Source organism: Hesperophylax consimilis, chromosome 4, assembly GCF_061612785.1.
Source record: "Hesperophylax consimilis isolate HC1 chromosome 4, BYU_Hcon_1.0, whole genome shotgun sequence".
Lineage (NCBI taxonomy): Eukaryota > Metazoa > Arthropoda > Insecta > Trichoptera > Limnephilidae > Hesperophylax > Hesperophylax consimilis.
Window position 1 is genome coordinate 24,401,749 of NC_142839.1, and position 19,205 is coordinate 24,420,953.

At 32.9% G+C, this 19,205-nt stretch overlaps 1 protein-coding gene across 1 annotated transcript; it reads left to right on the plus strand.

The window, feature by feature from the left end:
• Positions 1-3,776: 3,776 nt before the first annotated feature.
• Positions 3,777-9,248, plus strand: LOC149424409 (ubiquitin-conjugating enzyme E2-18 kDa-like). Its single transcript, XM_089631336.1, has 4 exons — positions 3,777-3,914; positions 4,259-4,354; positions 7,887-8,073; positions 8,717-9,248. Exons 1-4 carry the CDS (start codon positions 3,888-3,890, stop codon positions 8,869-8,871), a joined length of 465 nt encoding a protein of 154 aa, XP_089487462.1. The 5' UTR covers positions 3,777-3,887; the 3' UTR covers positions 8,872-9,248.
• Positions 9,249-19,205: the final 9,957 nt, after the last annotated feature.

Genomic DNA, 19,205 nt, shown 5'->3' on the forward strand with positions numbered 1-19,205 from the left:
CAAATTTAATTAAAAAACAAAAGAAAATTACTTCAAGGTAAAAATTGAAGATAGTGGTAAAGATAACAAAAAAGTCTGGGCTACAATTAACAACATTATCGGCAACGGTAATAAAAATAAACAAATAAATAAAATAACTTATGACAACAAAATAATAGACTCAATAAAAGAACTAACTAAAAACAACTTTTCAACAACTACTTCGCTAAAGTCGGAGAGAAACTAGCCAAAAAAATCGACTCGTGCCAACCTAAAAATACTACCAATACATCCACACAAACTTGCCAAAATATTTTCTAAAAATTTGAAAAATGCACCCAAATAGAAATAGAAAAAATTATAATGAACCTACGAGTGTCCGCGAGCCCTGGTTTTGATAATATCACAGTAAATGTATTAAAACAAATGAGACAATTAATATCAAAACCAATTGCACATATCGTTAATAACAGCATACAGCTAGGAATTTACCCAAAAATATATAAAAATACAATAATAACCCCTTTCTTCAAATCAGGAATTACATCTGACGCGACCTCTCAAACTACCTTCCCATATCTATTGTATCTAACGTAGCAAAAATATTTGAAAAAGTCACAATCAACTAAACATATCACTTCAAATAAAATTATTAATGATAACCAATTCGGCTTCAGAGAAAATTTAGGTACGCAAGATGCAATCGCAAAAATAACCTCTATAATATATAATGCTCTTGACTCAGGAAATAAATGTTTAAGTGTATTCATCGATCTAAGAAAAGCCTTTTACAGTATAAGCCACAAGAAGCTAATAAAAAAATTAGAAAATATTGGAATTCAAGGAACAGTTAAAGAATGGTTTAAAAGTTATCTTCATAAAAGACACCAACACGTAAAAATTAACAATATATTGAGTGAACCCACCTATTCCGAATTTGAAATTCCTCAAGGGACAGTTCTAGGCCCAATATTGTTTATCATTTATCTGAATGAAATGCTTACAGTACCAAAAAATGGAAAAATCATATCTTTCGCCGACTACACAGTTTTAATCAAAGAAAAAAAAACTTGGGAAGAAGCCTATCAAACTGCGAATATAGAAATAAACAACTTAAAACAATGGTTGGATGACAACTATCTCTCCTCAAACTCCGACAAAACCTATTTCATGACTTTCACATTATCAGACAAAATGCACCCAACAATAAATTCCAATATAACTATCCATAACTCTTGTAATAATTATACTGACAACTGCAATTCACCTAAATGCTCAAAAATCTAAAAAAAAAGTAATATTAAATATTTAGGCATAATTATAGACCAACATATTAAATGGACAGAACATATTGCGCAAACTGTAAATAGAATACGTAAACTTTATTACGTATTCCTCAAACTAAGAAATATATTACATAAATCTTTGCTACTAAAGGTTTACTATGCATTAGCCCAATCAGTTCTGCAATACGGAATAATAGGATGGGGAGGAGCGTATAAAACCAACTTAACCCCACTTGAAATAGTACATAGAAGACTCATCAAAATAATTCTAAAGAAACAATTAGACTATTCAACCCAAAAATTATTCGTCGAATTCAAAGTATTACCAATAAATAAAATTTATCAAAAAAACGCATTACTACAAATCCATAAAGACAAACTAACAATAAGACCATTCAGCACCAGACCGAGAACCTTAGGACAAATAATAATCCCTAAACTTAATACTACAACAGCCCAACATCATTACACATACTCAGCAATAAAATGCCTTAACGAACTCCCTATAGAAATACAATCCGAGAAGAATTATGAAATTTTTAAACAAAAACTAAAAAAACATTTTACTATTAAATAATTTCTAAGTATGTGTTACGATGTGCCAACCTATATTTCCATTATGTACAAAACAAATGCCATCTTATATTTTTCATTATGTATAAAAAAAAAATTCATTATGTACAAATAATAAAATAAAATTGCAACTTATATTTTCATTATGTATAAAAATAGTAGTCCTTCATGCATCCAAATTGTAACAACTGATAAGTATGTATAGTACTGTCAATTTGATAGTACTCCCTCCCTAAACACGAGAATTTCTCAATTAGGGAGGTATTGTTACCACTAATATTATATATATTGGTTAATTATGTATTATATGTATATTGGTTGATAAATAAAAAAATTACAGCCGTCTTACCAGCCAGTGGAGTTTTTGACCCTATAGTGACGCTGTAGCCAATTCGAACCGTTTAGTGTTAAAATTAGAGATTTTTAGAACGATGATCAGAATTAGAAAAAAATACTTGAAATCTTTCATATTTTTTATGGTTTCCGTAGTTTGTGAAATTACCACATTACGAAGAGTAAATAAAGCATATAATAATAAAAATATTAATGGCATCCAGTATAAATATTTGAGGCAAACTGGAAAGAATTATTTTTTCTCTCTCTAATTTTTTTTTAATCTATTACCGCATGATAGAAAAAAATAATAATACTTTCATATGCGGAATTTACCCGAAACATAACATTCGACCAATCAGAGAACCGAAACCGTTCAGACGTTGGCGTAATAATACTATCTACTGTCTACTTTCCTGCTTAGAGATTCTCCTGGAATATATTATTTATTTAACGCATTTTAGTAATGCTTGAAAACCTAAGATTAGCAGAGATGTGCAAAATGGGTACCCAAAACCATTTGAAATGCAAAATGGAAATGGGTCAAAACTTTTCCATTTGAAAATGCAAAATGGGTTTTAGAAAAGCATTTTAAATGCAAAATGCAAAATACCTATTTTCAAAATGCATTGAAAATGCAAAATGGTTTCTCAGGTTTCAATTAGAATAATTATAGAATTTTTAAATAATTTTGTAATTTAATAATGGACATCAATGTAGAACAAACATATTACTTGATGGTAAATCCAAAAACACCACGACTACAGATTATGAAACCACAAAAAATTTGCGCGGGACTAATATTGCCAACGTAAAAACATATAAACTGCTATCTAACATTTAATATTACAGCGTCATGGCCCCATGTTCAGTATTTCAATCAGTATTTTTTGTAATGGTATCACTCAAAGATATTAGAAGAACGAGATGTGCTATGGCGGTTAATACTGTGTGGAATTGTTTTGCCCAGTGTCGCCGGTTTTGTTCACCAATACTACTGCACACCTTCGCTTACGCTAAGGTATCCGCACTAATACATAGAACAGATTTCTGTGCGTACACGTCCCGATAGTATTCAAAGTACCCTAATTAGGTAGTACTCCGCCTACGGTCCGGCGGCCAACATAGCATCTCTCGTTCTTCTAATATCTTTGGTATCACTCAATTGCCAGGGCTTCTACCAGGGAGCAACTTGACAAATGGAAATTATCTCTCATAGCGAGGTTGAGGACCGACTGATATTTCGGGCTTATGAAAAAAAGTTGAGTGGAGATAGTGGGAAGAATGTTGCAAAAGCATTTAAAATGGAAAATGCATTGAGAAAAGCATTTAAAATGCAAAATGCAAAATGGTTTTTAGAAAAGCATTTAAAATGCAAAATGGAAAATACCCATTTTGCATTTTGTATTTCCATTTGAAATGGATTTATTTGAAATAAAGCACATCTCTGAAGATGAGTGTATATTTTATAAGATTTGCTTACAAAATTTCTCTTTTATCTTTATTGCGTTAACTAAAAAATTCCCGAAACATTGTGATCGTCTCTCTCGCGCACATACCTTCAGGTCAGTATAAAACACACTCAAAACTTTACTTATTTTAATGTCACTTTCACGTTTAGTTAGTTCGGGACGGTGTCAATTTTGAGTTCTCGCGGGAAAGTTAAACTAAGTACCTACCTACCTACTTATCACCTATCGAAATTAATATCTCAAGATGGCTGGCGTCAAAAGATTGCAGAAGGTAAAATATTTGCAATTTTATTTTTCTTTTCCCGACTGCATAATATTTTAATTTCCTTCCCTTCATTCCCTTTCCTTCTCTTTCCCCTCCCTCGCAATCTTTTCCCAAACGTTTATTTAAAATAATCAATCTAATGTATTATAATCTCATACTAATTTTATATATTTATTTACGTATTTAGATAGGGGACTTACTTACTGTTAATTTTGTGAACTTACCCAACGTTACTGTGTATTTACATTCGTGCTAACGGGGGAACCTTACCATTATTAGGTAAGTATTATCTCGGTAGTGAATAAATTAAGTCTGATTGTTCTAATAATTATTATTTTATTCAATTCCAGGAACTCGCCGACTTGCAAGGGGCTGACATGAAATCTGTAAGAGACGTGCAAGCTGATGAGACAAATATATTCGTGTGGCGTGGACTACTTGTACCAGTTAGTGGAACGCGTGGAACGTTATTATTATTATTAATAATGGTTATTAAAGGCATACCTATAATCCATAGTAACCATCATATTTATCAATGATATATAACACCCATAGAGTGGACTAGATAGCCAACCTGGCGGCCATTGCCGTAGGAATTTGAAACCATCTTGTAAGAGTCAGATCACGGCGGGAATTCAAAATACATGCATTCTATCCAGAGATGTGCTTTATTTAAAATAAATCCATTTCAAATGGAAATGCAAAATGCAAAATGGGTATTTTGCATTTTAAATGCTTTTCTAAAAACCATTTTGCATTTTAAATGCTTTTCTCAATGCATTTTCCATTTTAAATGCTTTTTTGCAACATTCTTCCTACTATCTCCACTCATCTTTTTTTCATAAGCCCCAAATATCAGTCGGTCCTCAACCTCGCTATGAGAGATAATTTACATTTGTCAAGTTGCTCCCTGGTAGGAGCCCTGACAATTGAGTGATACCATTACAAAGAATACTGATTCAAATACTGAACATGGGGCCATGACGCTGTAATATTAAATGGTTTCTATGTTTTCAACATAGTCAACATGTCAACATTAGTCCCGCGCAAATTTTTTGTGGTTTCATAATCTGTAGTCGTGGTGTTTTTGGATTTACCAACATGTAATATGTTTGTTCTACATTGATGTCCATTATTAAATGACAAAATTGTTTAAAAATTCTATAATTATTTTAATTGTTTGACCTGAGAAATCATTTTGCATTTTCAATGCATTTTGAAAATAGGTATTTTGCATTTTGCATTTTCAAATGGAAAAATTTTGACCCATTTCCATTTTGCATTTCAAATGGTTTTGGGTACCCATTTTGCACATCTCTGATTCTATCGTACATTATGAACATATTTGTTTAAACATCGTTTTATGAAATGTATACTTTATTTCTAATTAAATATTGAGTAAATGATCAGTAAATAAATAAATGGATTATTAACTGACTCACGAAATGTGTGACCAAAGGCTTTTCTAATTATGGTTTTAATACATACCGCACCATCATTTTAGGACTCAACCTTTGCCAAATATAATAAAATAAGTTATTGTGAAAGAAAAAGGACTGGATTTGACAAAAGTTTGATTGGGAATTGGGAAAAGAGAAAATATGACGTATTATATTCTAACAGGATAGGCTCCAGGGTTTTTATTAGAAACTAGAATATGTACACTCATTTTTCAAAGCAACACAACTAAGCACAACAAACACTGTTTTGAATGGTAATAATTATTTTATAAGCAATAATTATTAGCCTGAAACACTCATCCACACTGAAAAATCTCCTGATAAAAGATACATGACGCCAACGGGACACGTGTCCTTTCAATTTCCGGTCGACAGCTCCGACCACTGAATTATGGCGGCTTATCTCTTATCCGCGAAATAATTCAATATATACCAGTGTTTTATTCAACAATTACTGCTTGTTATATTTTTTCACCTGAAAACAACCAAATTTATTTTATTTGTTGCGTTGGCGTCATGTATCTTTTATCAGGAGATTTTTCAATGTGGATGAGTGTTTCAGGCTTATAATTATTGCTTATAAAATAATTGTTACCCTTTGTGCTATTCATAAAAAATCTTGTCTTAAACATTAGTTTACCCGAAAAAAATACTGTTTTGAATGATTTCTGCTTTTACGTTGTTACTTAGAAAGTTTACAATGGGATAAGACAATATGCTGCAATAACGTATATAGTCACATAAGACATAGGCCTAGTAATAGTCATATAGTTACAGGTTTAAGACTGGTAACGTAAATAATTCAAGGTAAATATTTGCTGAAGGATTTACAGATGTATTCTAATAATTGATAGGGAGTGACTTTCTTAGGCAAACATAAGTTACCGCTCACATTAAATATTGGAATACCGGTAGGCCTATATCAGTCTTTGCCTAAAATTAATGTAAATAAAACATTATACAGTACATATATATCTTATAAATATAAACAAATCAATGTAGATAAAAAAAATGTAGGCAATATTACCTAAGCAATTGGAACCTGATTATATTAAAAAAGTGAATTACACATAGACCTAGATTTGCTTCATAAAGACTTGTTCAGAGCAGACAATTTTCAAAATTAAAACTTCGAATAAAATCAAAGGCGGCTTTGCGGCCAGCACCTAGGCACTAGGCGCTTCTTGACCGATACCGATGTTTGCGGCTACATCTGGTCCAGCTTTGCCGGCAACATGGTGGTCCGCTTGACAACAGGTCTCCAATCCTAAATATTTAATTAAACTTGATAAACCAATTCTCCATTGTACACAAGCAGGCAAATCACGCTGGCTGACCTTTACAAGATGGCGGATCGGCTCTTCAAATCACTACGGGCGCTGCTATACGGGAGGTAGGGTGATTGGCGATCTAGTCCACTATGGGTGTTATATATCATTGATATTTATGGTAACCATGGTTGCCAATTCGTTGGGAATTCCCCAAATTGCAAAGAAATTTGCTCTGAATATATAATGACGAATTGCGAAAATATAATTATTTTTCTGAACAAATTTGTTCCGACTTCGCGTTAATATATTCCATTTTTACTAAGATTTTAACACGATACCTATCACTTCTTTCGGTAAGGGCTTGCAGTCCCGTTTTTAACGGGAATACGAATAATTTGAAATTTCTATTTGTAAAGCCTAAACAAAGTTGAATATCCGAAAATGAATAGATAATAAAAAATAAAGGCTAATTTAAATTTTAATAGAATTTTGTTTAATTTTGGAAGTAAAGGAACTTGTTGAGAAATTGTGGGGAATTTGAATTTTGTGGGTATTTTAGAACTATGAGGGAGCAATTGAAGCAGTCCGCTCCGGGCGCCGAATCGTCAAGGCGCCAAGGTGCCAATAATACCCAACACCTTACATTACAGTACTAACACTTCGCCGTTGAGATTACTTTATATATAGATATATCAGAAACTGATTCACAAATTGCTACAAACTTTCTTGCAACGTGCAATAATGAGCATAAATATATTTTTTTCTTTCCTTTATTCGTAAAATATATTTGTACACAGTTTTTTTTACATGCTTTTCGACTACCACACTAGACACATGTCCGTATTATGGTAGTCGAAATTTGTATATAATTATATACCTAAATGTAATTCATGTTCATTTGTTAATATATTATTTTGTTAAATGCAATATATTTGTAAAATATTTCAACAATGCTTCTTGTAACCATATTGAAGAAGTAGCAGAAATCACTTTGTGAGCAATAAGTATGTGTTTCTATTATTATAATACAATGAAAACCAGCTGACGTGTACCCGGCGTTACTCCACTTCTCTCTACTTTATGTAAATATAATAGGCATGTACTTTATATTTAAACCCTCCGGAAGAAATTCTCTAAATTATAATCAGCTTCGTAGTTTAGAAGAACTAAGCGCCCAAACAGACAGACGCGGAAAGTGACTTTGTTTTATACTATTTAGAGATAATAATAATAGATAACTCTTGCAGGAAAATCCTCCGTTTAACAAGGCCGCATTCCGCTTCGAGATCACCTTCCCGGCCAGGTACCCTTTCGATGCGCCTGTGATTCATTTCAAGACCATGATCTACCACCCCAATGTAGATGACAAGGGAGAGGTTTGCATTGCAATTACCCTTAAAGATAAGTGGAAAGCGGCGACTAAAATCGATAAAGGCTAGTAAACTAATATTATTTATTTATTGATTCACGCCATTGAGGCTTTTATATATATGCAATGTATAAGGTACGTAAGTTGATCAGGAGTAGAATAATAAGTGTATATTTCATAGGCCGAGTACAGACAATATAAGCAGGAACAATACTAGTTATCGTTGATAGTTGTTGTACATTCAAGTAATAGTTGTTCAATAAATAATAATAAGAGTACAAGATGGGTACTTAAGGTACAACTAGATAACTTAGGAAGAAAGTCAGTGACGACATTTGGTCCCAATTGAAATCTACATGGATGAATTATGGATGGTTAAAATTAATTTAAAATAAATATATTTTGATGTTCTCAGACTTCCTCTTCTCATTCCCCCCTCCCCCAAACTTCGTTCAGGCTCAATAAATTCCCCAAATGACACATATGTACCTACCTACTATGATTCCAATGGCATTACCATTTTACCAGTGGCGGAATCACGAGAAAATTCTCTAAATAATTCAATAAGTTTGTGTTAAATAAATTAAATAATTTTTTAAAAACAAAAATCGAAAAATCTGCACCTTTTCTTAAAATCTGTGAGATGCGAGCTTTTCTATTATTCGCCTTCTTTGTAGTATCAAAAAATAATGGAGGCATTTTTTACAGTTATACAAGCGCTTGTCGATCTGGTGAACCAGCCCGACACGGAGCATCCCTTCCGCGCAGATATCGCCGAGGAGTATATCAACAACCGCAACAAATTCATGACAACTGCGGAGGAGCTGTCTATCAAAGACGGCGAGCCGAGACCAGCTGAATAAACATCTAATAATAATGGTGATCCAATGCAGGCTAACATTACTGGGATCTCCCGTGCTGAGGATTTAATATGCACATTAAAAATGTATCAAAATTTAATTTACTTTATGGATAATCTTTGGTTTTGATAATAATAACTTGCAGTTTGATATTGTTCACAATGACGTTTTATGTAAAGAAATATTATTTTTATACTGATACTACGCCTACGCCACTACGCCCTTGCTTTGCCATTATTATATCTGTATTATTATCTACCAAGTTGTTTACGTTATCGTGTCTCAATTTCCATGCCCTTCTATAGTTATATTATTATTATGTTTTATGTTAGGTACTGTCTATATTTGTATTTTATATTCTTTAGTAATAAAAAAATGTAAATTGGTCTTTAATTTCTTACTAAATTTCTAAATCATTACTACCAACGGCGTACAAAAATAGCCAAAATAACTTTTCTTATTAAGAAATACCATTCCGTTTTGCAGGGTAATGAAGAACCTGGCAATATTCGAACTCTTCCTACTTCCGCTAAATAAATCATCCAAATATTATTATTCCATGATTAAAAATGGAAAATGTTGCTTGTACAATGATATACATTATACAACATAGCTAGGAAGGTATTGAACCCGAGACGCCTTGGTGGGAAACCAGACGATTCGGCCGAATAGCGAACAAATTTATTAAAATTTTTCTCCTAGCTGAAGTACCTAGTATTTGCAATGGTAGTTATAAGTAAGAGTTAGGTATGTATTTCAAATCAAGCAGAGTAATAATATTGTGTTAACCATTAAATATAGTCCCTATATCCTATATCGGGCGTGACATAATATATACGTGTAATGATTTTCCAAAATGATGAGTTATAACATAACGAAAACTATACATCTTTGATAAAATCCTTATCACTGTACAAGCGTGGGTTTAATGCAAATAATTTTTATGAACTTTTGGCCATATCAGGCATTTTAACCAAACGAGTTATTTTCGGCATACATCAACAATCGTAAGCAGAAAGTTCAAATTTCAAATATCGACGAAAAATGATGCAACACATGGTAGAATCACAATGGAGAACCATAAACAAGAGCGTGCCACAAGGAAAAATTCTCGGGCCTCTCTTCCTTGTGTACATAAACGAACTTCCAATAATTGCTGGCACAGAATTTTCAATGTTTACTGATGACACTGCTCTGTTATTTGAATGTACTGGAGATGTTGACGAGTTTAATAAACATGTTAACAAGACTTGTCAATTGATAGCAAACTGGCTGTTATCACAAAATCTGTCGCAAAACTGAACTTCTAAAATTTTGTCCAGTACAAGCAACACCTATACACATAAATGTTTACTTTAATAACAATCATATCGAACCTTCCCAAACTTGTTCACTGCTGGGAATACAACTAGATGCAAATATAAACTGGAAAAAACATGTATCTAAAGTTGTTGCAAAAATCAGTAGCTTTTCTTTTGTTCTAGGCACCCTTAAAAATATCTTAAACATCGAGTCAGTAATCACCGCATACCATGGATACGTATACTCAATGATAAAATACGGAATAGTTTTTTGGGAAAACTCAGTAAACGCCAAAGATGTTTTTATCATCCAAAAGAGGTGCCTACGAAAAATTACAAACTCTGATCACCGGGATTCATGCAGACCAATTTTTAAAAATCTTAAACTTCTGACAGTGACGGACATAATATGTCCGTATATTATATATAATGAAGTAATGCCTGTTAGTACGATCTTCTCCAGAAAAGTTCCCACAAAAAAACTCAACACATAAACACGCTAGAAGGTTCACAGAAAACCTGTTAATCCCAAAAGCAAACAAAACTATTTTTCAAAAAGGACCACACTACATGGCCATTAAAATATATAACAACCTTCCACGTAGCATCAAACAAATAACCGACACACTTAAATTTAAATCAACACTAAAAAGATTTCTTTTAAACAAATGTCACTACACCTTGAATGAATACCTTACATGAATTAAATACCTCTGTTTTTTTTAAATTTTTTTTATTTACTGTTATTTATTTTTATTTATTTGTTAACATGTAATTGTTGGGTTATGTGATATAATGTGTATTTGTTGGGTTAGCTGGAAGAAATAGGATGTAACCTATAAGTTATACCCTTTGTACTCTTTTTGTGCAATAAATATTTTTTTGAATTTTGAATTTTATGTCGAGTTTGCAAAACGTCTTGAGTGATCGCACGCCATAATATGCCATTTTTTACTCGCAAAAACAGTCAATCAACTTATTAGGGTTAAATGTATATCTTTTGTTTACCGAGGCACCCCCTATATCTATGTTTCTAATTAGAATCATGGACTAGATTGTACAATGTACTTACTGTTTATTTATTTATTTACGTTATATTCGACTTTTACATGACATGAATTCAATACAGAGCAAGTACATATTATTGATTTATAAAATTAGTTATAAAAAGCACGAGTTAAACACAACATGTGAAATTTCACAGAAATCACATTTTTTCAATGAAAAATAAAACTATACAAAAATTAAGATTATTAAATTAAATAAGCAATCAGTGCAAAACATAAAACCAAAAATAAAATTATACAAAAATGTACAGAAAATATATATTCAATTCGAGTGTGGTAAATTCGTAAATTTCAGCAGTGCTTTAAAGAGTTTGTTTCATAACTGATACGGAATCTCTAAATTTGTCGACAATATTTCCAAATCTATTACTAAAATTATGCAGTCGATTTATATAGTGAACCCATTGATGTAATAAGAATAGAGTTGCTCTCTGGAGTTAATTCCAATCTGAAAATAACCCCACGTTGGAGTAATTTCACAATAAAACTCCTCTCTGAATTCAGCCGCCTTGCTTAGAAATCCCAGATAATATAAATACAAGTTCCCTACAATCTAAAACGGAGCACGAAGTTATCCCTCAAATCCCGTAATGTAGTTTGCTCTTCCATCAAGATATGTAGATGAACTTTACAGTCCAACTTGGTGTAAACTTTGCGTACAAGCGAAATAACCCCACGTAGCGTACGTCACAAATATGGAGATTGAACAACCCAACTCTGTTTAAACTCCCTGTACAAGCGTTTAAACTCGTAAGCGAAACCAATGAAGAGCGTTTATTTTGTTACCGAGGTGTTATAGTAATTTGAATACAAAGCCGTCACCAAACCAACATTTTTTGCTAAACCAGGTCTGAATCAGGTAAAGGACTAATAAATAACACAAAATGATTTTTATTTTTCCATTTTTACTTTTTTGATTCTGTACACTACGTATTGCCATTTTTGTGAAATATATAGATGTTGCTTAATCAAAGCTAGACAATAACAACCAGTAATTAAAATAACTTTTCTCAGATTAAGCAACAATACCTAATTTGTAGGTATATTACATTCTCTCCTCCACACAGCTTGCGCAGAGATTATAAAGGACCTGAAGGAAATTGCAGTCTAAACTTTTGGGATGAAAATGATTTGAGAACACATGGTTTCCTGATGATGGTACGGTCAACGGGTTCCGACATCGTGATAATGAATGAGATATGTATTCGAAATCTACTAAAAATTTAACAGGAATCATGTTAATTCATTCGTTAAGGGCCTGCAATCCCTTTTTTAAATAAATTAGTAAAACTAATTTTTCTCCGTATATATTATGTATTTTTGTTCCGACATCGTGATAATTAATGTATTCGAAATTTACTAAAAGTTCAACCAGAAACCTGTTCATTCATTCGTTAAAGGCCTGCAATCAAAGGCCTACACGAACGTTTCCTTTCATGTAACATATCTTCCACCACCTTCATCACCACTACAGAAATAGTTATAATTATATAAATAAATATTTCAAAAAACAACACATCCTTTTTTAATACAACATCGCTTGCCGCTAATAGTTGTTGCGCTGATTAAGGTAACATTTAAAAAATTGCTCAATATATAATTAAAAAGGTATACCATACCATATATACTTTGTAATATATATTTTTTCAATTAAAAGAAAAATGTAATTAACATAGTACACACAAAATAAATTACTTAACGACGCGATTTTTTCATTTAATTTAATACGCAAATAATTGTGGACGTAATACAACCCTGAAGTAGACAAGCCCAGATAAATAACCCATAATTCTAAAGTTTTTTGCGCGTATCAAGTAAAAACGCGTGATTTTAACCAACAAATAAAAAATTATCATGTGCCAGTCTCGTGCCATGTTGTATTGTGTATATGTATTGGTCAATAGTGCAATTCTATTAATTTCTGACATTTGTTAATACGCTGCCTTCAAGCTATCTATATTGTACTTAGATTTTTTGTATTCAGATAGCTGATTAAATATTCTAAAATAAAGTCCGCGATAGGTACAATCTAAAATATTTGGAACTGGGTTAGTTTTGTGATTGAAAAAATGAACTTGCCCAGCCATAGCTGGGAAGCAAAATAGGTTAACTGTAGACCAACAAAAGGCAAAACGCAATGCACAGTGCCTATTGCGCATTGCGACACAGTGCGCGGGCTTTTTCATAAATGTGCACGTGAACCAAATCAAAATTGGTTTGGGGTTATTTTTTTGGATGCGTATGTCGTGTCTAGTCGTATTTGGTCTATGAGTGAGCCTGATAATTTAAAAAAAAAATAGTAATTTGTTCTCGTGTTTCTAATGGGTACTTACATTTAATTTAATTTTGGTGTGAATTTTAGTCCTGACCATTATACATATTTTTATTCAATTAAAAAGTCGTCTTTCCGCAAAAAGTTTTATGCGTGGTGTTAAATTTATGAATAACGAATGATTTGACAAGTATCATAAAAAAACTATCAGTAAATCAAGAATATTTCATCAGGAAGTCGGAATACGTGTTCTTCAGAATAATAATAATGTCGCTTCTCATCCATTATCTATATGCATCTGCGTGAACACGTGTTTAGATATATTCTGAATGACTAATATTTTATTGGGAAATGATCATGCAGTCACATTTTTAATAGTATCTTGATAAAAAAAGCCGTTCTATTTTTTCTCCGTGTTGAAATGAATGTGCTGATGAGAATTGAAGCATAATAACTAGAGACCGGATTATATGCAATATGCATATATAATGCAATAAAAATAGCTAAAATATGCAGAAAATCCATAAAAAGGGTCAAAATATGCAACATGAAATAATACAGGAAGTCGTATTTTTACATATTTTTATTTTATTTTAGTAAGCTATTAGTTCTCAAGGATAACAATTATATTTTCGAAAATATCAATTATAAAATGTATTTAACAATAAAATTTAGAATTTACCTTTAAAAACGTATATGACTAAGAGTACTGTTCTAAATGTTCTGTAGACAAATTGTGTCTACGATCGCTTAATATATTTTTGTAAGCGGAAAAGGAACGTTCTACGTCTACAGATGTGGCTGGACAGAATTTAAATTTGGGTGCGATTTTTGAACTTATTGTTCCGGGGAAAATTTCACCTGCCCCGTTGATGAAGTTATCAATTTGGCACAAAGGTTCAAACCCTGGGTTATTATTCAGTATGTTTTCAAATTTTTCTTTGAGTTTACTCGGGAATAGCTTTGGCAACGAGGAATTCATAAGGCGAATTTCCTTCATAACCTGAATAGATGCATTCAATGGGCATGGTTCACTTTCACAATGTACAACTTCATGCAAACAAACAAAACACTAGACGAAACTCTAAAGAACAGCGGGTGCGACCAGTCAAAAACAAAATTCGCAATTCACTGAATTACCATAAAAATATACCAAATCACCCCTCATACGAATGATTGAATTTTTTTCGGATATTAGCCGAATTAAGCCGAGTAGGCGCGAGCGCAGGCGAAGATGAGAGAGGTTCCCCCCCGCTCCAGCCGCCGGCCGTAGCGATCAGTAAGATCAGTTATCAGTTCTTCGCTCAGCTTCGCTGGCCGCGCGCCTTGCTATCTGACGTCTATAGTGTCGCTATGTGAGGCATCTGAACGATATCAAGCGTAAATATGCAAGATCTCAAATTATTTGCTTAAATATGCAACTACCGCTGAAAGGGGTCTAAATATGCATTTGCATATGCAAATATGCAAATGCAAATATGCAAATGCATATAATCCGGTCTCTAATAATAACAATATCTGATATCATTATTGCATCGGGAACGCGTTTATTTTATAATGCATAGAGCTATAAAGATATCGATTTCCCTGTAAATAATACAAATATCCGGATTGTCTGGATTGATTGCAATCAGATTGGATTGATTACTATTATTACTAAAATAATAATAACAAAAGATTTACAACAACGATTTTTGTAAAACAAAAAGTTTAGGTCTCCGTAATTTATTGTTGAATTATGCTGTTATACTATTTGACTTTGAGTCAGGAAATAATAAATGTATTTTATATTTGTCGGTGGTGCTGGTGATTATCGTGTTCGATTTTAAAATAAATTGATTGAATTATTTTTTTAACTTAAAACTAAGTAATCTTTAAACCTAATATTTTTTCACATTTCGAGAAATGAATAAAGTAGTGAGGTTATCTTTTGAACATTATCAATTATGTGTAATAGAAATTTCCTTGAAGCCAATATGAGTCGAGATAAAGAGTTGTTATGCACCATTCTTGTTATCATTTCAGCCAGGTATAATAATATTTTATGAAGATGCATAGAGGTCATCTGATGTCGTATGATAATGATTAACCACAAATGAATTATCAAAAAGGAATTATCATGACTCAATAATTTGACATTATGGAGGATCAGACTTTTGTGCCAGCCACGGAAAGTTAGGCATTTTTTTTGCAACAAATAGATTTAATGATGTCCCCACTGGGATCTCCCGTGCTGAGGAAAGGTCACTGGAAAAAATAATAATCCACATTAATCCAATGTAATGCATAATTGGCCACACAGACACACAGAGCTAGACAATGTTGTAACTGGATAATTATAAATTTAGGGCCTTACATACGTGTTTAAAATTTTACATAAGTGATAAGAAATTTCTTTCGTAAATGAGTTGTGTAATTCATGTTTCATCTCTTTTCATGACTTTATATCACAAAAGTGTGATGAATTGTCATTTTAATGAGTTGTCCGTTCACCGTATAGGAAATTTCCTCAAAGTAATGTAAGTTTTTTTTACTATATTATACTATTTTATCTATTTTAAATGTCTTTCGAAGCGTAAAATAAAATATTTTTCGGTTTCACTGAGGATTGAACCCTTCTTCCCAGGAACTAGAGTTGTCTACTCTACTAACCTCGCCAACTGCCGATCGGGTGGGACAGACTTTCATTTATTTATTTCGTGTATTAACTTCTGTAATATCATCCATTTTCGACAGCGAGTCTGTCCGCTGAGTTTCAGTTCGATCCGATGCCGGGAAGTGGATTCATTTCAGCTTCCAAGATTTGTATTCATTCAATATCGAAAAACAATTTTTTAAACGTATCAGATTGATGTATTATATTCTATGACATACACAGACATATGAATATATAGACTAGAAATTAAAGGTGAGGGGTAAAATCAACTGTTGAAGAACGAAGGGGGTAAAGCTGACTGTGATTCGTCAATAAATCAATCTGACAGTATATAGGCATCTCGCATTATAATATCACCATTTAGTTCTTTAAAGTAAAATCTGCTTTTGAATGAATAGACATTTTTACATGGGAGCGCAACTTACTCGCCACGTTATGAACAAATTTGCGAAGTCCAAATTCGGCAAAAAAATTCTTCTATTTTCAGAGTCGAATATTTTGTTTACGTATTTAGTTAAGACACTTTTATAAGTGTTCATAATTTACTTCCCAGTAACAACGATGCGCACACTTGAGAATCGCTGCATTCGACCAATGTTGGCTCGATGTGATAGTATATGTTTCTACAACTGATTCATATTATACGACGTGAATAAGCTTAAAATGATGCTTACATATGGAATGTAATACGACAATTGGGTTTATTCTCTTTTTCACATCTATTTTTACAAGTTTTCATATCACAAGCCACTATTTTGCCGTGTTATTTCATAAAATGCCTCGACCATAGCTCGACGCTAGTTCGGAAAAGAATGATGACGTCACATTCTCAAGATTCACGGGAAGCCATACGCGAGCCCAGCCGGCTCCAATGGAACCGGTATGGGGAGTGGGGAATAATACGCTTTTAATCACTTAGGGCAGGTCTACTAATATTCATATGTCTATGTTGACATATCAGTTTATTTACGTTTAAAAATCATTTCTCTGAATGTAATCAGCTATTCTGAGAAACTACATAATTTGGTATATTACATATCTTTTTTATAAATATATCAACATATTATCTGGTAAGACGGCACAATTTACAAAAACATAATTTTGCAAAACACAAGTAAGTTACGACGAAAATAGAATCAGATGGCGCATGAGGAAAATTTTGATAAATGTTGACACACCAAGAGTTAAATTGATTTAAACGGCAGGGCCAAGATTATGGTTGAAAAGAAAATAGATGAAACTTTAAAAAAAATCACAACGGTTTTAGCGAGTGTTTTTCACAATCAAACGGTATAGAGAAAATAGTGCTAATTCCCGAAGGAGATGATTACTGCACTATATTCTAAGGAAATTTAAGATTTTTTGTTAATTTTATTTAGTTTATATTATGGTTATTACTTATCACACTTAGCGAGATAATAATTGAATGAGAAGTAAATTGTTAAGTATTTTCGAATTGCACCATATATTTTTGAAGTAATCCATTTATTAGATTTTACCTAAATAAAAATACCTAAATAAAAAAATTAAGAAAATTGAGATAAGTAATTTTCCCGTCCAGTCAACCTGTCAGATTCCAGGTTAAACATAACATCACTTCATTTACTTTTTCATTAGCTCCCTACATCTAACGGCCTACGTCATCTGTATGGGTCAGGAGTGTTTTTTAAGTGAGTGGGTCGGTATTTGTGGGATTAGTATGACGAGGAATGACAGGCGTATGAAACCATACCTCTAACTGCGACTCGAGGGAGTCCAGCTGGAGAGTTCAAAGGGTCTCTCTTCCGATCCGGTCCAACACGCAGTTCAAGACTTCACACTATGAACCCGGACACCCCTGCTAAGTTTGTAACGTAGATTGTAACCGCATGTATATATCTTACCGTATTCCGGTGAAGTGATCCACCATAGCTTGTAGCAATCATGGGAAATGAAATGAACACGCGGAATATCAATTGAGATATAATAATATGTTGTATATTTAATTAAAACTTTAAATACAAGATCAAGGACTCACATTTAGTAAAACAGTGGTGGTTGGCTACTTGAAAGCACAAACGTAATATGAACGTTGGCAACGAAATTTACTTGTAAAATTTTACTAACTAAAACATCTTAAAATAAGACATCACCAAATGAGCGCCAGTCTAGAATATATTCAAAACAAATTTATAACATGGTGATATCTATAAATTATGTGGCTATTTCGTTAAGGATTATTAAAATGTCTCACGCGTGTGAATAATCTCCCGAGAATCAAGCAGCTCGTTCTCACGTGTCGCCTCCACCGGCCTCGAAACCCAACCCCCCACTTCTCTGGAACTCAACGCCAGAACAAATTTTGTATCCTCCGAGTGACAGCCGTAAACCACTGACAACGCGTGTCTAGAAGTCATACATTGTAAGCGGACGGTTCCTACCGCTACATTACCCCCCTGGCCAAAAGAATTTCTGCAGGAAATTCCACTACGCCACCTGGCGCCTGTAGTCGCGTGACAGAAAAGTGTTGCAGCTTCCAAAAGTATCTTGAAGCCATCCTAGAAGACCAACGTGAAGACGTCCAAGGAGCCATTTCCACAGAAGAAATAATTTCTGGCCCCTCCATGTAACTTGAAGTCGGTTTAAATATCAGACTGATGAGGTAATTTGGAGTAATGGTAGCGCCATCCCTAAAAGCGGTTCCAATTGAAGAAAGACTTCTGCATAATCAATGCCACTTGAATTCAAAATTACCAGAATACTGTTGACGACCGGAGAAACTGAAGAGCCATTCTTGAAGAAGTTCCAATTCAAGAAAGATTTCTATATTGTAGGTTAGAGATGGTTGTAATCGATGACTGATGCTGAGATCCAGAAGGAATTCCTAATAACCGTGAGACCTACTGATAGATATACTAAAACTTACAAGAAAAATCACCATATTTTTAAAGATCTATGTTTTGAAAGATGAACAAGATTTAACAATAATTAACAGTGCTAAGCAAAATTTGAAAGCAAAAAAAAACTCTATTTTAAATTACCAATTATTATCCACCTTATGT